Source organism: Gymnoscopelus microlampas (genome assembly GCF_963454915.1).
Source record: "Gymnoscopelus microlampas genome assembly, chromosome: 9".
In the NCBI taxonomy this organism is placed as follows: Eukaryota; Metazoa; Chordata; class Actinopteri; order Myctophiformes; family Myctophidae; genus Gymnoscopelus; species Gymnoscopelus microlampas.
The window spans coordinates 3,427,769-3,446,089 of NC_139946.1; the positions used below are offsets into that span (position 1 = coordinate 3,427,769).

At 41.4% G+C, this 18,321-nt stretch overlaps 1 protein-coding gene across 2 annotated transcripts in view; it reads left to right on the forward strand.

Annotated features, from left to right (window-relative positions):
• Positions 1-18,321, forward strand: part of LOC311052378 (NACHT, LRR and PYD domains-containing protein 3-like) — a 70,484-nt gene that overhangs the window by 23,070 nt on the left and 29,093 nt on the right. For both annotated transcript variants that reach the window (XM_084067309.1, XM_084067310.1), the window contains 2 exons: positions 14,537-14,581; positions 15,991-16,053. In XM_084067309.1, the coding sequence (XP_083923435.1) occupies positions 14,537-14,581; positions 15,991-16,053 (108 nt within the window). The remainder of the gene's footprint in view (positions 1-14,536; positions 14,582-15,990; positions 16,054-18,321) is intronic.

Genomic DNA, 18,321 nt, shown 5'->3' on the forward strand with positions numbered 1-18,321 from the left:
GGCAGGAGGGGGGTGGGGGGCTGTCCGCTGGCTGCATGACGCGTCGAGACAACATGTAGTGCGGAAAGGAATGATGTAATATCTCGTGACGTAAATAACGTCACGAGATGTTCGAAGATTACTATATATCTCAAAACACAGATCATTCACAAAAATAATAATAATTGAGTCCTAAACTTCATTACCATTGGGTCAGTTTCTTCCAGGGGTGAAATGTCCCTTTAACCAACCAAGGGTTTGAACACATTTTACCAAATGAAAAAAATGTGTCACTTAATGCTTTCACATACCTTGTAGTGAATTGTATCTAAAGTTGTAACTTTTTTTAGCGATTACAATGTTAGTTAGCCCAATCTTTATGGTAGACATAACATAACATAACATATACAATTGGGGTGGTTGTCACTGTTGGGCAGAAAGCAGCTCAATTTTGTTTACTTAAAAAATAAATCAGTGCAATTGAACACCCTTTACGTCTGTGTGTGGGTTTTTACAAATATTGAACCAATTAAAAGTATTAAAAAGCGCCTCTGACTAAACCTCCTAACTCCATTGGATCCTCAAACTATCAGTCAAACTACCTAACTCCAACTTGTGGAGATAGTTGTTTGTCCATCATTAATTAGAATGACAAAGTCAGTGGTAAAAAATATTAATGGTCAAAAACCTCCTCACTCCGCTTGAGCTGTATCTGGGTAAAGAGATGATAATATAAGGACACATTCAAGTACATCGCTCGCTACAGAGCTTAGGGAGGAGGTGTGTCTTATCCGGCCCCATCCCGACTATGTTCAAGAGCACTGAACGTTTCAGCCGTGTTTTCAATCTGCATACATGGATGCAAACTTACTGCTTTGCCACTGAAGTTGACTTTATCAGTAACTTTGACTCTTTCTGGACTCAGAGGGACTTATACAAACAAGACGGGCTACATCCAAACACCAAAGGAATAGCCGCACTCACCCGAAATTGTATAGATTTTATTGCTTTTAGCCTCAAATGATGTTCTCCCCAGCAGGACCAGAGCCCTCTCTTAAACGTAACGGGCCCTGCTGGTACGATGGCACTTGGTAACACTTGTGCTGGGAACGCTAATGTCACTGTTATAGCCTGTCCTCTACCCTCAGCCTCCTTGGGCTCTGACGCCCTCTACTGTCCATCTGACAGCACCACCCCCCATCAAACCAGTACCAACTTTATTCCAGTTTTCATCGGAAATAGGCCCCTCCTGAGCACCCCTTCTGCACATAGAGTAAATAAATGTAATATAATCAGACCAGTTAATCAGCATATGGTTAATTTCAATAACTTAGCCAGACCCTCTACCCATATCAAACCAACACGTTCCACGCCACCTGCCACCCCCCCAATCACTATGTGTCTCCTAAATGTTAGGGCATTAAAGGAAAAGGGTTTTTTATGTCAGGATTTTATTATATCCAACAATGTGGATTTTTTTATGATCACAGAGTCATGGATGATGCCAGAACACACAGCCCCTCTTATAGAGGCCTGCCCCCCAGGCTTCGCCTATTTTAACCAGCCCAGAGTAACCCGTGGTGGCGGTCTTGCTGTTATTTTTAGAGACAATTTTAAATGCTCCCAATTACGCTTCGGCAGTTTCACCTCCTTTGAATTTTTTTGTTTTTTAATCAATGGTAAGTCCCCCCTTTTATGTGTCTTAATCTATAGGCCGCCTAAGTACTGTGCAAGGTTCTTCGATGAATTTGCTGAATTTTTATCACTCATCATGCCCCAATATGACAGGGTGCTGTGCGTAGGTGACTTTAACCTACATGTCTGCTGCCCCTCTAAGTCCATATTTGCAACCGATTTTATCAAATTGTATGAAGCTTTCAATTTTGTGCAATCGGTTACTGGTCCCACACACATTAGGGGCCACACACTGGACCTGGTGCTCTCATATGGTTTTTCTCTGAAGAACATCGACATCAGAGAATTTCCGCCATCTGACCACAAGACAGTGCTTATTCAAACACTTCTTCCATGCCCGGCTCCTAAGCCCCTATCTTCTTCCTATGTGCGTGTTTTTAATACGAAGTCTGCCTCTCGCTTCCAGCAGGCCTTCACGGCCGTCTCCTCCATCCCTCCTCAGTCCCAACACTCTGTCGATGATCTAGTATATAATTTTAACAGTACCTGCACAAATATCCTGGACAAAATTGCACCTTTTAAAACAAAATATCAGAAACCAAATGCCCTACATTGGTTAAATGACCACACAAGGGAAATTAAACAACAGTGTAGAAGAGCAGAACGGAGATGGCAAAAAGATAAGCAAGAAGGATCTCTGAATATACTCAGACAAAGCATGGCCGCCTAACAGAGTGGGGTGCATTTCGCCTTTCCAACATGACGCCTTTCCGACGTTAACGAACCCTATACCTAACCCTAACCCTAACCCTAACCGCACGCGGAAGCCACTAGTCGGAGTGGCGAGATGTCGGAATGGAAGGAGCACCCCATCAGAGTGCCGTCAAGGAGGCAAGAAACTCATATTTCTCTAAATTAATCCGCTCTCAAAGTCACAATCCTCGAGTCCTATTATAGATGCAGCAATTGGTCCACCATCCAGTCAGCCTCTGGAAGCATTACCCGAAATGTGTGAAGAAATGTTAGTCCATTTTACAACCAAAGTGGAGGCCATCAGACAGCAGATCATCCCAGAGTCCAGAGCACTAGTCATCTGTCCTGTCCCTCCTCCCATGTTAAATATGTTCGACCAGATTTCTATGCTCACCCTGGAAAAAAACATCTCCCAGATGAAATCCACTACCTGCCCTCTGGATATTATTCCAACCAGATTTTTAAAAGAAATCCTACAGACACTTGGTCCCAATATTTTAAATATTACTAATTGCTCTCTGTCCACTGGCATCTTTCCCTCCACCCTCAAAGCTGCATTAGTGCAACCACTTTTAAAGAAACCAACACTCGACCCATTGATTTTAAGCAACTTTAGGCCTATTTCAAAGCTTCCCTTCTTAGCAAAGACCCTTGAAAAGATTGTGGCTAATCAGCTGATAGCTTTTATGAATTTTAACAGTATTTTCGAGGACTTCCAATCAGGTTTCCGTGCCTTCCACAGTACCAAAACAACTCTTCTAAAAGTCACCAATGATTTAATACTTGCAGCTGACAAGGGTGACTGTTCAATTTTAATACTTCTAGACCTTAGTTCAGCATTCGACACGGTAGACCACGCTATTTTAATTGACCGCCTGGAAAAATGGGTTGGCATTAGGGGCACAGCACTAAACTGGCTGCGCTCCTACCTTACTGACAGGAGTTTTTCGGTAGTGATCGGGGAGGCGTCTTCCTCTGAGGTCCCCCTGTCCTGCGGAGTCCCCCAAGGCTCAATTCTGGCCCCACTGCTTTTTTCAATTTATATGCTCCCACTTGGCCATATCATTAGAAATCATAACATACATTTCCACTGCTACGCAGATGACTCACAACTATACATCCCACTCAAACAGAATGACTCAGGTAATATATCCCGGATCCTCACATGTCTCTCAGACATTAAGTGCTGGATGTCCCAAAACTTCCTCCAACTAAACTAGGCAAAATCCGAGATCCTCCTATTCGGCCCCCCAAGTTCCACCCTCACTATCCAGGCACAACTATAGGCAGCCTGGCAAACAACGTGAAGACTTCAGCACGAAACCTAGGTGTGTGGTTCGACTCTGATCTGTCCTTTGATGGACAAATATCCAAAGTAGTACAGTCATGCTTTTTCCAGTTGAGAAACATCTCCAGAATAAAACCATTCCTCACATTTTCAGACCTCGAAAAAGTAATAAATGCCTTCATCACCTCACGCCTAGACTATTGTAACTCGCTGTATTCTGGGCTCAGCAAGAAAGCTATCTCTTCAACAAAGCCTCCAACTTATTCAGAACTCAGCAGCTAGATTACTGACAAACACTAGGAGGCGTGACCACATCACACCAGTCCTGGCCTCCCTTCACTGGCTGCCAGTGAGATTTAGAATTGATTTTAAGATCCTACTGACAACGTTTAAAGCCCTGCGAGGTCTAGCCCCCTCGTACATCTTAGACATGTTGACACCACATCAACCTGGGCGCAACCTCAGATCGTCAGGTAAGGGTCTCCTGACTCCCTTTCAAACAAACCTAGTCACTATGGGCGATCGGGTATTTACAGCCCAGGCACCTACTCTATGGAACGCCTTACCCCAGAACCTGAGGGATGCAGACTCAGTGGCATCCTTTAAATCACTCTTGAAAACCTACCTCTATATCAAGGCTTTCTCTTAGACCATGTGATTATTGTTTTGTTTTATTGTACTGTTTTCTTGTCCCTGCCTGTAATGATTTTATGGATGTTTATCCTACCATCTGTTTTTAAACTGAATTGCCTCACCGTCAACACCAAATATGTTCTTGGTGTACTGTATCTGAATGCCAATGTTAAAGCACTTTGTAACCATGTTTTGAAAAGCGCTTTATAAATAAAGTTTATTATTATTATTATAAGTATCTGACAATGTATAAAGTCACCATACCAACTTTGATGAGGCAGAGTTGTGTTGTTCTTTTTTTTGTTATCAATTGTTTTTATTATATCGAAAGTACAATCACATTTTTAAATGAATACATTTTTCAACAACAAAAACAAGATACAAACAACTTAAAACAGAAACAATAATAATACAAATAAAAATAAACCCACCCACCCCTCCCCGGACCAACAATGTCTCAAAATGTAAGGATCAAACACCATGTCTTTACCTGTGCAAGGTCATAACACTGTTATACAACACTTAAACCAAGTCTTTAATCTTATCTGCAACGTTAGACCACATATCAATGTTCTTCTCACTTGCTCCATGCAACCTTGCCGTTGACAGTTCTAAATAAACAATATCTAAAAAAGTTAAAGCCCATTGGCGAAAAGTTAGAGTATGAGGAGGTTTCCACCTTGTAGCTACCATTTTCTTTGCAGCTGTTAAGCCAGACATCATTTAATATAAATACCGATGGAGAAGGTGTAATATTAGCTCCCAAAAGTAATGACAATTTAGCAGCAACCATACTCCAAAAAGAGGAAACATTTGGACATTCCCAAACCATGTGAAAAAAGGTACCAATAACATTTGGATTACAAAATGTGCAGTTGGGGCTATTTATAAACCTCATAGCACATAATCTACGGGGAGTCAAATATGTACGGTGAACAAAATTTAAATGAATCTGTTGATGATCTGGATTCCTAGAAGACAGCAATATATTAGACCAAACTGTGTCCCAATCAAAATCAGGCTCCAAATTCCCTATATCATTTCTCCATAGAGTATCCACAGCTAGGGACCCATAATTAGATTCTAATAAAAACCCATACAATGCGGAAACAAGGCCTCTTGACCTACTAACGTCACAGATGAGTCTATGTAAAGGGTGCATTGCAAGGGAAGTCTGCCACGGAACTCCATAAGTCCTCATGGCTGTTCTCAGTTGTAAATAAAAGAAAAATGAGTTACCTGGCAAATTAAATGTGTCACATAAATTCTGAAACGAACGCAAACCATTCTCATCAAATAGATCACCCAACGTATGAATCCCCTTTGAACTCCATCTAGGAAAGCGAATGGGACGTCCCTCCAACAAAAGTCCTTGATTATTAAACACTGGGGAAAAAAGATTCCATTTCAAGTCAATCCTGCACGTTTTTTCTGCTGCCCTCCACACCGTTACCAGCTGAGATATTATTGGCCCAAAGCGAACTTTGCATTGATTAGTAGTTATATTTGAATAGATAAGATCTCTCAACCCAATAGGATGTACTAAACTCTCCTCAAGCTCTCGCCATGAAACCGTAGTTGCCGAGTCAAACCATTTTAAGAGGGGACGAAGGGTAAAGGCCCAATAATATAATTTGAAATCGGGCAATGATAAACCGCCATCAGCCCTGGCTCGCTGCAATAAAGAAAGTTTAAGACGTGGACGTTTCCCATTCCATACAAATTTAGACACAGCTGAGTGAAGCTTAGTCCAATACTGTGGTGGCGGTGGCAATGGAAGCATAGAACTTACAAAATGTACCCTAGGAAGAACGTTCATTTTTTAAAGACCTATTTTATTAAGAGTGTCACCATAGTTGTTTCTAACAATAGCTTGTAGAGAGGGGAAAATATCCATGCCAAGGTACTTAAATTGGCTCACTACTGGGATTACGGCCGGCAAAGTGGCAGTTCTCATCTCGTCATTCAGCGGCAGAAGGGCAGATTTTGTCCAATTGATTTTGTAGCCTGAAATGGCACTAAACAGATCAAAAACTTTAAGAACATGCGTAATTGACCTTGGGGCATTCTCAACATACAAAAGAATGTCATCAGCATATAAAGAAATGCGATGCTGTGTGTTTTGGATTGAATATAGGACTTATCTCCGTAGACTGACGAATCGTCTGATCCAGGGGTTCGAGAGAAGTGGCGAAAAGGAGTGGACTAAGAGGGCAACCTTGCCTGGACGACCTGCCAATCGTAAATAGCGGAGAACAAAGTTTGCCTGTCAGTACCATCGCTGTCGGATTGGAATACAGCACTTTAATCAAATTGATGAATGTAGCCCCAAATCCCATTTTACCTAAAACAGCCCATAAATAGGACCACTCTAAGCGGTCGAAGGCTTTAAGCGCATCAAGCGATAGCACAGCAGCAGGGGTCCTCAGTTCCTCAGCTCTATCAATGATATGCAGCAGTCGCCTGACATTATCCGAGGCCAATCTGGTCCTTATAAAACCTGTTTGGTCACAGTGTACTAACCTAGTCATATAATCCTGCAAGCGTTGAGCAAGCACCTTAGCAAAGATTTTTAGATCAGCATTGAGAAGCGAAAGAGGTCTATAACTCGCACAATCTGTGGGATCTTTGTTTTTCTTTAACAGCAGGGATATAATGGCTACATTAACATCCCTGGAGAAGGAGCCTCTCTCAATAGCATATTGAAACATATCGAGCATCACCGGGCCCAGATCATCCCAAAATGCAGCATAGAATTCAGGTGGTATCCCATCTAGACCGGGAGACTTGCCTTTACGCATTCCGTGAGCTGCCACTTTCATTTCCACTATGGAGATTGGACTATCTAGCGTCTCAGCATCTGCTTCATTTAGACTTGGTAGCTGTATTTTAGATAAAAAATCGTTGCACTTTTCTTCATCATGAGTGACCTTGGAGGTGTAAAGCTCAGCATAAAAGGCTCGAAAAGCAGCATTGACCCCTTTAGGTTCTGTGATCAGGTCTCCATCTATTGATTTGACACTAACTATATCAGAAAAATGTTCATTAGATCTAAGACGTAAAGCCAATAAATGACTGGGCCTTGAACTATTGAAATAAAAATTTTGTCTTGTACGTTTCATGAGAAATTCTGAGCGAAGTTTAAGAATGGAGTTAATTTCTTTTTTAACTAGCTCTCTCTGAGCTGCTGTGCTATCAACAAAATTGAGCTGTAAAGAAGCATCTAAAGCGGCAAATCGCGCCTCCAACTCCACAAGTCTGGCCGACCTCCGCTTTCTTAAAGTGGAAGAATAGAGTGTTGTATTACTTCTAATAAAGCCCTTAATCGAATCCCATAAAATTCTCGGGTCATCAACCGATCCTGAATTAATGTTTATAAATTCACGTAACCCAGATTGAAATTGAGCTACAAATGATGAATCACGTAATAGTGTGGTGTTAAATCGCCATCTAGGTGCTCTATCCATCACCTGGCGTAATGATGCAACACACAGCACTGCCTTATGATCTGAAAGTGACATTGGAAGCAACTCAGCCTTACAAATTTTGTGAAACAAATCAACAGGAGCAAAAATGAAATCGATCCGAGAAAAAGAAGCATGCCTTCCAGACAGAAAAGAATAATCCCTGACTGTAGGATTCGTTAATCGCCATACATCAACCATGCCTGTCGAGCCTGCCCAAGCTCTCAGCTCCGCAGATGCCGATGCCTGTTCTCTGCCTTCTGCATTAGAGGACCTATCCAAACCATGCTGCCATACTGCATTGAAATCAGAGCCGACAATAACTTTAAACTCTGTTAAATCCAATAGTGTTTTAGTTAGCAATTTGTAAAACTCCTTGTCCATAACATTAGGTGCATACACAGATACTAATGCTAGCATTTTGCCCTCCAGGCGGATTTTGGCAATAGCTATTCTCCCCTTCACTGTCTGACCAGTCACCCAGCAAATCTAATCTTAGTCTACGTCTAGCCAGAATGGCTACTCCCTTGACTTTGGAAGTTGCAGCTGAAAAGGCCAAAACACGATAGTGTTTATTAGCCAGTCGTTTGGCATGCTGCTTTAAAAGGTGAGATTCCTGTATAAAAGCAAAGTCAATTGATTTAGCACGCAAAATCCCCAATATGCTGGTCCGTTTATGTGGCACATTCGCTCCCCTTACATTAAAACTCAAAAATTTAAATTCTGTCATAACCGCAGATCAAAACCGACATAAGAAAAGCACAGTGAAACATTATTAAAAAATCCCTGTTGGTCCCTTGCAAACACCCCTCCCACTGAAAAAACAAAACCCCCCAGCAATAAAAATTCAACACACAAAAAACACAATATTGATGCTTGGAAGAAAACCCCCCATTAGCTTCATAGAACACACAAACAGTTCCCCCCAAAATATCCCTTGAGCCCATGCAATGGACTTCCTCCCCCCTCCCTACCTCCCACCTCAAAATGGCTAAAGACCATTCCACACTCAGTGAGGAGTAGTCAAGCATCACCATGCGACCTGTGGTGATCTCTCCCTCCACTAATGTAAATGAAAACAGAACTATATCAATAGTTTTAAACAGTGAGCAAAAATAAACAAAAATTGAAAACTTGTTACCACCCAAGTATGATTTTTTTTTTTTTTTAATTTTTAAATGTTTTAATTTTGATTTTTTAATTTTTTGATTTTGATTTTTTTAATTTTTAACTTTTTAATTTTTTTAAATAATTAGTATTAATTTTATTTGTATACATACATACGTGTATACATGCATGTACACTCCCAAACTCACATGTGCACATCCACCAGCCACGGTTATAACCTAGATATAGATACTCCTTCCCTGTATTAATTTATCCCACTAAGTATTTTCCTTTCAGTTCTAAATCATTCTTAAATGTAGAATGGAATATAGACAGGCGCACCCTAAAGTGCCCCCATCCACAGTCCATCCCTTCTAACAGATGTACATAAAAAAAAAGAAACTGTAAATCCGGGTGCAATACCGGAGGGCGCCAACACCAGCGCATACCTTACATTCTAATGACCCACCCTCTTGTACATGAACCGGAAGTATAACGTGAAACCGGATGCCAAATGCATCATGGGAAATTGAGTTCCTTGACTAACGCGACACCACATGCCGTTCAAACATACCGAAAAAAAAGCCAAAACAAGTACAAACTCGGTCGAATATGAACAGGATGATTATAAATGAAACATATCCCAACCAGTGAACAAGAACAGTGCGAATCACAAACAAAAACAGCGCAGAAAAACGCTAACCACAGGGTTAGCTTAACCATCGTCCACTATTAGCTTTTAGCCCCCCTGCTAGCCCCACTTCCAAGACACACTAAAGCGATAGCACAGCAGCAGGGGTCCTCAGTTCCTCAGCTCTATCAATGATATGCAGCAGTCGCCTGACATTATCCGAGGCCAATCTGGTCCTTATAAAACCTGTTTGGTCACAGTGTACTAACCTAGTCATATAATCCTGCAAGCGTTGAGCAAGCACCTTAGCAAAGATTTTTAGATCAGCATTGAGAAGCGAAAGAGGTCTATAACTCGCACAATCTGTGGGATCTTTGTTTTTCTTTAACAGCAGGGATATAATGGCTACATTAACATCCCTGGAGAAGGAGCCTCTCTCAATAGCATATTGAAACATATCGAGCATCACCGGGCCCAGATCATCCCAAAATGCAGCATAGAATTCAGGTGGTATCCCATCTAGACCGGGAGACTTGCCTTTACGCATTCCGTGAGCTGCCACTTTCATTTCCACTATGGAGATTGGACTATCTAGCGTCTCAGCATCTGCTTCATTTAGACTTGGTAGCTGTATTTTAGATAAAAAATCGTTGCACTTTTCTTCATCATGAGTGACCTTGGAGGTGTAAAGCTCAGCATAAAAGGCTCGAAAAGCAGCATTGACCCCTTTAGGTTCTGTGATCAGGTCTCCATCTATTGATTTGACACTAACTATATCAGAAAAATGTTCATTAGATCTAAGACGTAAAGCCAATAAATGACTGGGCCTTGAACTATTGAAATAAAAATTTTGTCTTGTACGTTTCATGAGAAATTCTGAGCGAAGTTTAAGAATGGAGTTAATTTCTTTTTTAACTAGCTCTCTCTGAGCTGCTGTGCTATCAACAAAATTGAGCTGTAAAGAAGCATCTAAAGCGGCAAATCGCGCCTCCAACTCCACAAGTCTGGCCGACCTCCGCTTTCTTAAAGTGGAAGAATAGAGTGTTGTATTACTTCTAATAAAGCCCTTAATCGAATCCCATAAAATTCTCGGGTCATCAACCGATCCTGAATTAATGTTTATAAATTCACGTAACCCAGATTGAAATTGAGCTACAAATGATGAATCACGTAATAGTGTGGTGTTAAATCGCCATCTAGGTGCTCTATCCATCACCTGGCGTAATGATGCAACACACAGCACTGCCTTATGATCTGAAAGTGACATTGGAAGCAACTCAGCCTTACAAATTTTGTGAAACAAATCAACAGGAGCAAAAATGAAATCGATCCGAGAAAAAGAAGCATGCCTTCCAGACAGAAAAGAATAATCCCTGACTGTAGGATTCGTTAATCGCCATACATCAACCATGCCTGTCGAGCCTGCCCAAGCTCTCAGCTCCGCAGATGCCGATGCCTGTTCTCTGCCTTCTGCATTAGAGGACCTATCCAAACCATGCTGCCATACTGCATTGAAATCAGAGCCGACAATAACTTTAAACTCTGTTAAATCCAATAGTGTTTTAGTTAGCAATTTGTAAAACTCCTTGTCCATAACATTAGGTGCATACACAGATACTAATGCTAGCATTTTGCCCTCCAGGCGGATTTTGGCAATAGCTATTCTCCCCTTCACTGTCTGACCAGTCACCCAGCAAATCTAATCTTAGTCTACGTCTAGCCAGAATGGCTACTCCCTTGACTTTGGAAGTTGCAGCTGAAAAGGCCAAAACACGATAGTGTTTATTAGCCAGTCGTTTGGCATGCTGCTTTAAAAGGTGAGATTCCTGTATAAAAGCAAAGTCAATTGATTTAGCACGCAAAATCCCCAATATGCTGGTCCGTTTATGTGGCACATTCGCTCCCCTTACATTAAAACTCAAAAATTTAAATTCTGTCATAACCGCAGATCAAAACCGACATAAGAAAAGCACAGTGAAACATTATTAAAAAATCCCTGTTGGTCCCTTGCAAACACCCCTCCCACTGAAAAAACAAAACCCCCCAGCAATAAAAATTCAACACACAAAAAACACAATATTGATGCTTGGAAGAAAACCCCCCATTAGCTTCATAGAACACACAAACAGTTCCCCCCAAAATATCCCTTGAGCCCATGCAATGGACTTCCTCCCCCCTCCCTACCTCCCACCTCAAAATGGCTAAAGACCATTCCACACTCAGTGAGGAGTAGTCAAGCATCACCATGCGACCTGTGGTGATCTCTCCCTCCACTAATGTAAATGAAAACAGAACTATATCAATAGTTTTAAACAGTGAGCAAAAATAAACAAAAATTGAAAACTTGTTACCACCCAAGTATGATTTTTTTTTTTTTTTTAATTTTTAAATGTTTTAATTTTGATTTTTTAATTTTTTGATTTTGATTTTTTTAATTTTTTACTTTTTAATTTTTTTAAATAATTAGTATTAATTTTATTTGTATACATACATACGTGTATACATGCATGTACACTCCCAAACTCACATGTGCACATCCACCAGCCACGGTTATAACCTAGATATAGATACTCCTTCCCTGTATTAATTTATCCCACTAAGTATTTTCCTTTCAGTTCTAAATCATTCTTAAATGTAGAATGGAATATAGACAGGCGCACCCTAAAGTGCCCCCATCCACAGTCCATCCCTTCTAACAGATGTACATAAAAAAAAAGAAACTGTAAATCCGGGTGCAATACCGGAGGGCGCCAACACCAGCGCATACCTTACATTCTAATGACCCACCCTCTTGTACATGAACCGGAAGTATAACGTGAAACCGGATGCCAAATGCATCATGGGAAATTGAGTTCCTTGACTAACGCGACACCACATGCCGTTCAAACATACCGAAAAAAAAGCCAAAACAAGTACAAACTCGGTCGAATATGAACAGGATGATTATAAATGAAACATATCCCAACCAGTGAACAAGAACAGTGCGAATCACAAACAAAAACAGCGCAGAAAAACGCTAACCACAGGGTTAGCTTAACCATCGTCCACTATTAGCTTTTAGCCCCCCTGCTAGCCCCACTTCCAAGACACACTAACGCGAGATATTAAAACCAACATATTCTTTCTCGACTGTAATAAAAAACTATATAACGTAAATCACGGGTTATTGTATATAAAATAAAAAATATAAAGGATCTGTGCCCTGTGTATTAATAGTGGTTTTTAGGTGCCTCAAGTTAGCTAGCTTAAAAAACAAACAAACACAAATAGGGCTAGCTAGGCCTGGCCCCCAGCCAACATTGACTCCTCAGATTAGCCCCCATTTTTAAAACAACAACAACAAAAATTTGAAATAAAAACAGTAGTAGTTGACTCTCAGGTATAATATAAAACAGTATCGCGTGCCTAGCACGACTGTAACCTAAGCATTTTAAAGACAAATATTACGAATTATTGTGTACAAAGTTCCACGCCCCGTTTTTTAGCTGCTTCGGGCTAGCCAGCTAGCATACCTCTCCTCGTCACACCGGCTCCAGCTCCGATGCGGGTGCCGGTGCAGATGTGTGTTGGAGGCCTCTCCTCGCTGGTGACGATGTAGCCGACGATGTAGCAGACCCTGGAGGTGATGGCGTAGCAGCCTTCTCCTTTCCTTTGATACGTCGGATAAAGTCATTCACATCCGCTGGTTTGTCAAAGGCCTGGGTCTCGTCCTTGTATGTTATCAGCAGTTTCGCAGGTTATAACATGCCTTGACGAATACCAGGAATCTCGCAGAGTTGTTGACGTACCGAGTCGAATTCTTTCTGCTTCTTCCGCACCTCCAGGGCCAGGTCCGGGTAGAATCTGACCGTCTTGTCATCGTACAGGATTTGGGCTTTGGCTCTGGCTGCCGCGATCACCTTGTCCTTGTCTCTGTAGTCCAAAAACTTCATGATCAAAGTTCTCTGTCCAGCGTTGTCGTCCTTCCTCCGGCCTACTCTATGAGCTCTTTCCACAGATAGCTTCGATGCTATCCCCAGTGTTTGAGGCAACCACGCTTCGAGAAAGGCACAAGCATCACTGCCTTCTGCTTTTTCAGGCAAATTGACCAATCTTACATTGGATCTCCTGGCCCTATTTTCAAAATCAATACATTTAATCTCCAATTCCGTGTATTTCTTTTCGAGGCTCAGGATCCTAGACTGTAATTCAGCGACAATGTCCTCAGTTCTAGAGATGCGAGTCTCCGCACATTTGACACGTTCTGTACATTCCCCGACCTCCTTCTCTATTCCGTCAATCGCCGACATTACAGAATCAAGCTTAGTGGAGAACTCGGACTTCAAATCCTTGATAGCCTCGAGTACTGGTGCATTACTGCTGCCCAGATCACCTCCCGAGTTCTCCGGTGTTCCAGAGGCCATGTTGCTATCGTTAGCTTCCTTTCCGGTGTTGTGTGTAGTGGAGCTGAAGTTTAACTTAGGCTGGTTCTTCCCACAAATTCTTTTTGATCTTCTGCTCATCTGGAGACTTCTAATATTATAGTTGCTCACTTTTCCATTATAGTCTGTTTCATATGTCACATAATTTTAACAAGCCTACGGAGCGGAGAAACACACGTCCGTCTAGCTCGCCGCCATCTTGGATCTCCGAGTTGTGTTGTTCTAAAAACATGTTTTTTTTTTCCTACAGTAGTTGTCACTTTAGTCTAAAAGAACAAGGGCCAGCACACGCAACTACATTATAAGTATCATAGGGTGGACTTGTTTGGACCAAGAAAGCCTATGTTCTACAACATAGCCTACTCTAAATTATAATATAAATGTACATACTGTATAACAAACATTTAATGTGAAGTATTGTCATGAAAGAAATACCTCATTCTGAAGTTATGTTTCAATCTGGTCTGGTCAACTGCTCCAGGGGCCAACATGTATTTGTTGCCAAATAAATGTGGTATTTATACTGGAAAGATATGTATGTCATTCTCGCCAGACATGAATCACATTGAATGAATGTCATGTCAACTCACAGAGACAACTTTATAATCCTCTTCTCCTTATGCAGGACCTCTACTTCCATCAGAAGACTCAGCTAGCAATCAAGCCTCTGGTGAGTTATGAAAGCATCTGGGCTGAGATATTTTACTGTTGAGAATGATCTTATACGTTGATTGATTTGTTTAACTGCAAAATGTCTAGATCAGTGGTTCTCAACCTTTTCAGGCTACAACCTCCCAAATTAATTATATTTGAACTGGGGACCCTCCAAAATAATTAAATTTGAACCGGAGACCCCCAAAATAATCATATTTGAACTGGGGACCCCTCACCCCGACAATTGGAATCGTAGTAGTCGAGGCACTACATTTCGTTTGACTCGCGGTTCCACATAAATATTGTGTAAATTGCCGATTTATAAGCTCACAACGCCTCGCCACGCTTATCAGCTTATCAGCTATTTTCCCAAAATAATCTTTTTTATATTATTTTACAATTTGGCAAATGTTTTTATAGTATAGTTTGTTGATTACTTTTAATGCAGTAATGGTCTTTTATCATTTCATTTTATTTTTTAGGTATTAAAAAAGTCTTAGCTGTCCCTAAATTGTTACTTCACTGTCATGTAGGGTCCCCCCCAAAATGATGTGGGGACCTCGCTAGTGGTCCCGACCCACAGGTTGAGAACCACTGCTTTAGAAAGCAGTATAAGCATGTTTATTCAAATCTTTGACAGGATGGGAGGGAGTAAGAAAGTTTAATAGCATATTTAGCATGATGGAGAATTTTAATGAAGTCTTTATTCACAGCTTTAACAAGATGGAAAGGAACAGATTTAAATTTAACAGATGGAAACACATTTTACCAAATGACAAAATGTGTCACTTGCTGTCACTTGTATCTAAAGTTATAACTTTTTTAATGATTACAATGTTATAAAGTCATGTGATTGATTGATTGAAATGTGTATTAGGCAAAAGAATGTAAAACAACACAGTTACATTTATAATACTTTTGTCTAAATGGTCCGACCAAAAAAGTCCTTGTGGACTTGTTTCCGTTGGGGTCCTTGAATTAATTTCATAGACATATATAGTAGCAACCAAACAGTTCAAAAATCAACATAAAAATACAGAGAAAAAATACCACTATGTACAAAAAAAAAGCATGAAAAATAAAAAATATATACAAAAAAAAGGGGAGGGGGGTCGTCTGTCTACCGAGAAATTGTTATAAATTGTTAAAATGTTAAAACTTTATTGTTGTCTCATCTTTAAATCAAATAATAGAAAAGGATCTATAGCAGTATTGATAAAGAGTGCTATTAAGATATTAAGATAAAGATCATTAAGCAGTATAAAAAATCTTATCAGCAACACAAATGCTGCTTTATCAAGATATTTATTTCAAACAAGTTTTGGCTAAATGACTCACTTAATCGTGTGTGTGTGTGTGTGTGTGTGTGTGTGTGTGTGTGTGTGTGTGTGTGTGTGTGTGTGTGTGAGATCCTGTTTATCCTAGATGTCAGTAATGTTCCAGATACTCCAGGGAGCAGTGTAGCTTCCTCTCAGAGACCAGACGATGGTAAACATTCATCCATTTATCCATTTATTTCAACAGGATACATTCAGGGTAGACCCATAGATTAACTCACTTTCTGCAAGGACGCACACACACGCACGCACGCACGCACGCACGCACGCACGCACGCACGCACACACACACACACACACACACACACACACACACACACACACAGTGGTACATGTACTCAAGTACTTTTGAGGTATTTTTTTTACTTTACTGGAGCATACAATTTTCAATACTTTTACTTCTACTCTATTATCTATTAACAGTAACTATTTTACTGTTACTCCACTACAAAGATGTGAAATCTTTTAGTTACAAGTAAGACGCGCGAACGCTGGAAGCGAACGCAGCTCGAAAACATTGTGTATTTACGGACTTGTAATCCGTGTTATTTCACCGTGATGGGGAGAGTGTTGAGAGAAAGTCACGTGACTGCCTCCGCCTCGTATTGAAGTTAATGGGGGGGATATGGTTCTCCTATGCACAGCGTTTTGGAGTTCCTAGTCATCTATGCACGGAATTGCCGTTTGTCCATCTGTGGCCACCCGGCCAGACACAGGCCTGCTAAGTTATAAAGTGCAAAATGTGCTGTGTCTGAACCTTAAAAGAATAATACCGACTACGCCACCTTTTTTAGAAGAGGTATTTGGTCCTCTGAAATATCAGTCACTTAACAAGTGACATAGGCAACACAGGTTCGACCAATAATTTAAAAAGCTTTGGCAAAGAAATATTTGAAGCAGGCAAGGTTAACTGGTTTAAAAAGGTAAATACCTTTTTTATTATAAAAAGCCCTTTACAATATTCTAAAGAATAAAACATACAACTTTAATTAAACACTTTAAAATATTCAGATACCACAAATAAAACTATGAGACCACTAAAACTAAATGAAAACACACTAAGCTAAAATTGTAAATTAAAGTGACCGTGACTGGGAATGGATTGGAGTGGGGACAGTTCTGTTTGAGGAAGTGTGGGGGTCTTCTGACGCGGCGCCGTCCACAGCTCCTAGAGGGACAGAGAGCGTAGCGGCAGATCACTCGAATTTCAACAGTTTACACAACTCAGTTTCTCAGGTAATGGCGTAGCCAAATGTGGTTAATCTTCGACAGTGCGGGACGATTCAGGTACTCACCGACAAGGCAGAGCTATTGCTCTGCCGCTGCGGTAGTTGCGTGTCGCACTGTTCAGTATTCTCTCTCCGTCTCTGAGGTGATCCACGCCGTCTGCTCGTCTCTCTGCTCTTATGTTGTGCTGGCCGTCGCTCTCCCCACTCTCCACTGTCCGTAACTGTTCCTCTCCCTCCACGGTGTTGTCGCTCCTGTGTCTCTCTCTCGTGTGTCTCTCTCCTCTGTCTCTTTTCCCTTTCCCTTTCAAACATTTCCCCGTTCTCTGTTGTACACACCCCCTGTGTGCCAACTGGCTCCGTGGGTTTCCAGCGCGTGCTCTGGTTGGCGGACCGTGTCTGTGCGTCTGTGCCCAGCTGTAGGCTTTTCGCTAATTCCAGTGATTGACAGGCTCAGTTCAGTCAGTGGCAGAACAAAATCATTAATACACACAACACAAATAAATCAACTCAAATAACTCAACATGCAGCAAAAAGTAATAAACAAAATCACAGCAAAGTAAGTATAATCGAAATCACAACAAACCAAAATAAATGATATCACAGCAAAGTAAATCATAATCAAAACACAGCAAAATCATAATAATAATAGTTCTGCCGACTGACATCCCCCCACACTTTTCTGTTGGCAGTCCCCTGCCACAACTCAGTCTCTGTATCGATTGGGCGGCTGGCCAAAGTTTGTTCTGGTGGAACGCCGGAGATGTCCATCTGGTTCTACTGGGGGAAGTCTAGCTGCCACTACTGGTGGGAAACAATAAAATACAGGTACTGGGGGCTCCTGGGTTTCTGTTACTGGCAGAGGGGCTTCCAGTGGGGGAGCTATACACACCTTCAAATTATTTCTGTGAATAGTCTGTTCTCGCCCGCCCTTCTCTGGTTGCACTTGGTACACCAACCTAGTATCACCCACTGAGCGTAGGACCACATAGGGTTCAGGATTCCACCAAGGGCACAACTTTCCTCTTCCTTGCCTGTTCCTATCTCTGACCCACACACGTTCCCCAGGCAACAAAGGTAAAGCTTTGGCTCTCTTGTCATAACGCTGCTTGTTTTGGGAGGCTGCATGACCCGTTCTCTGTCTAGTCAGATCATAGGCTGTGGACAATCTGTGTTGGTGCCCTGTCACCCAG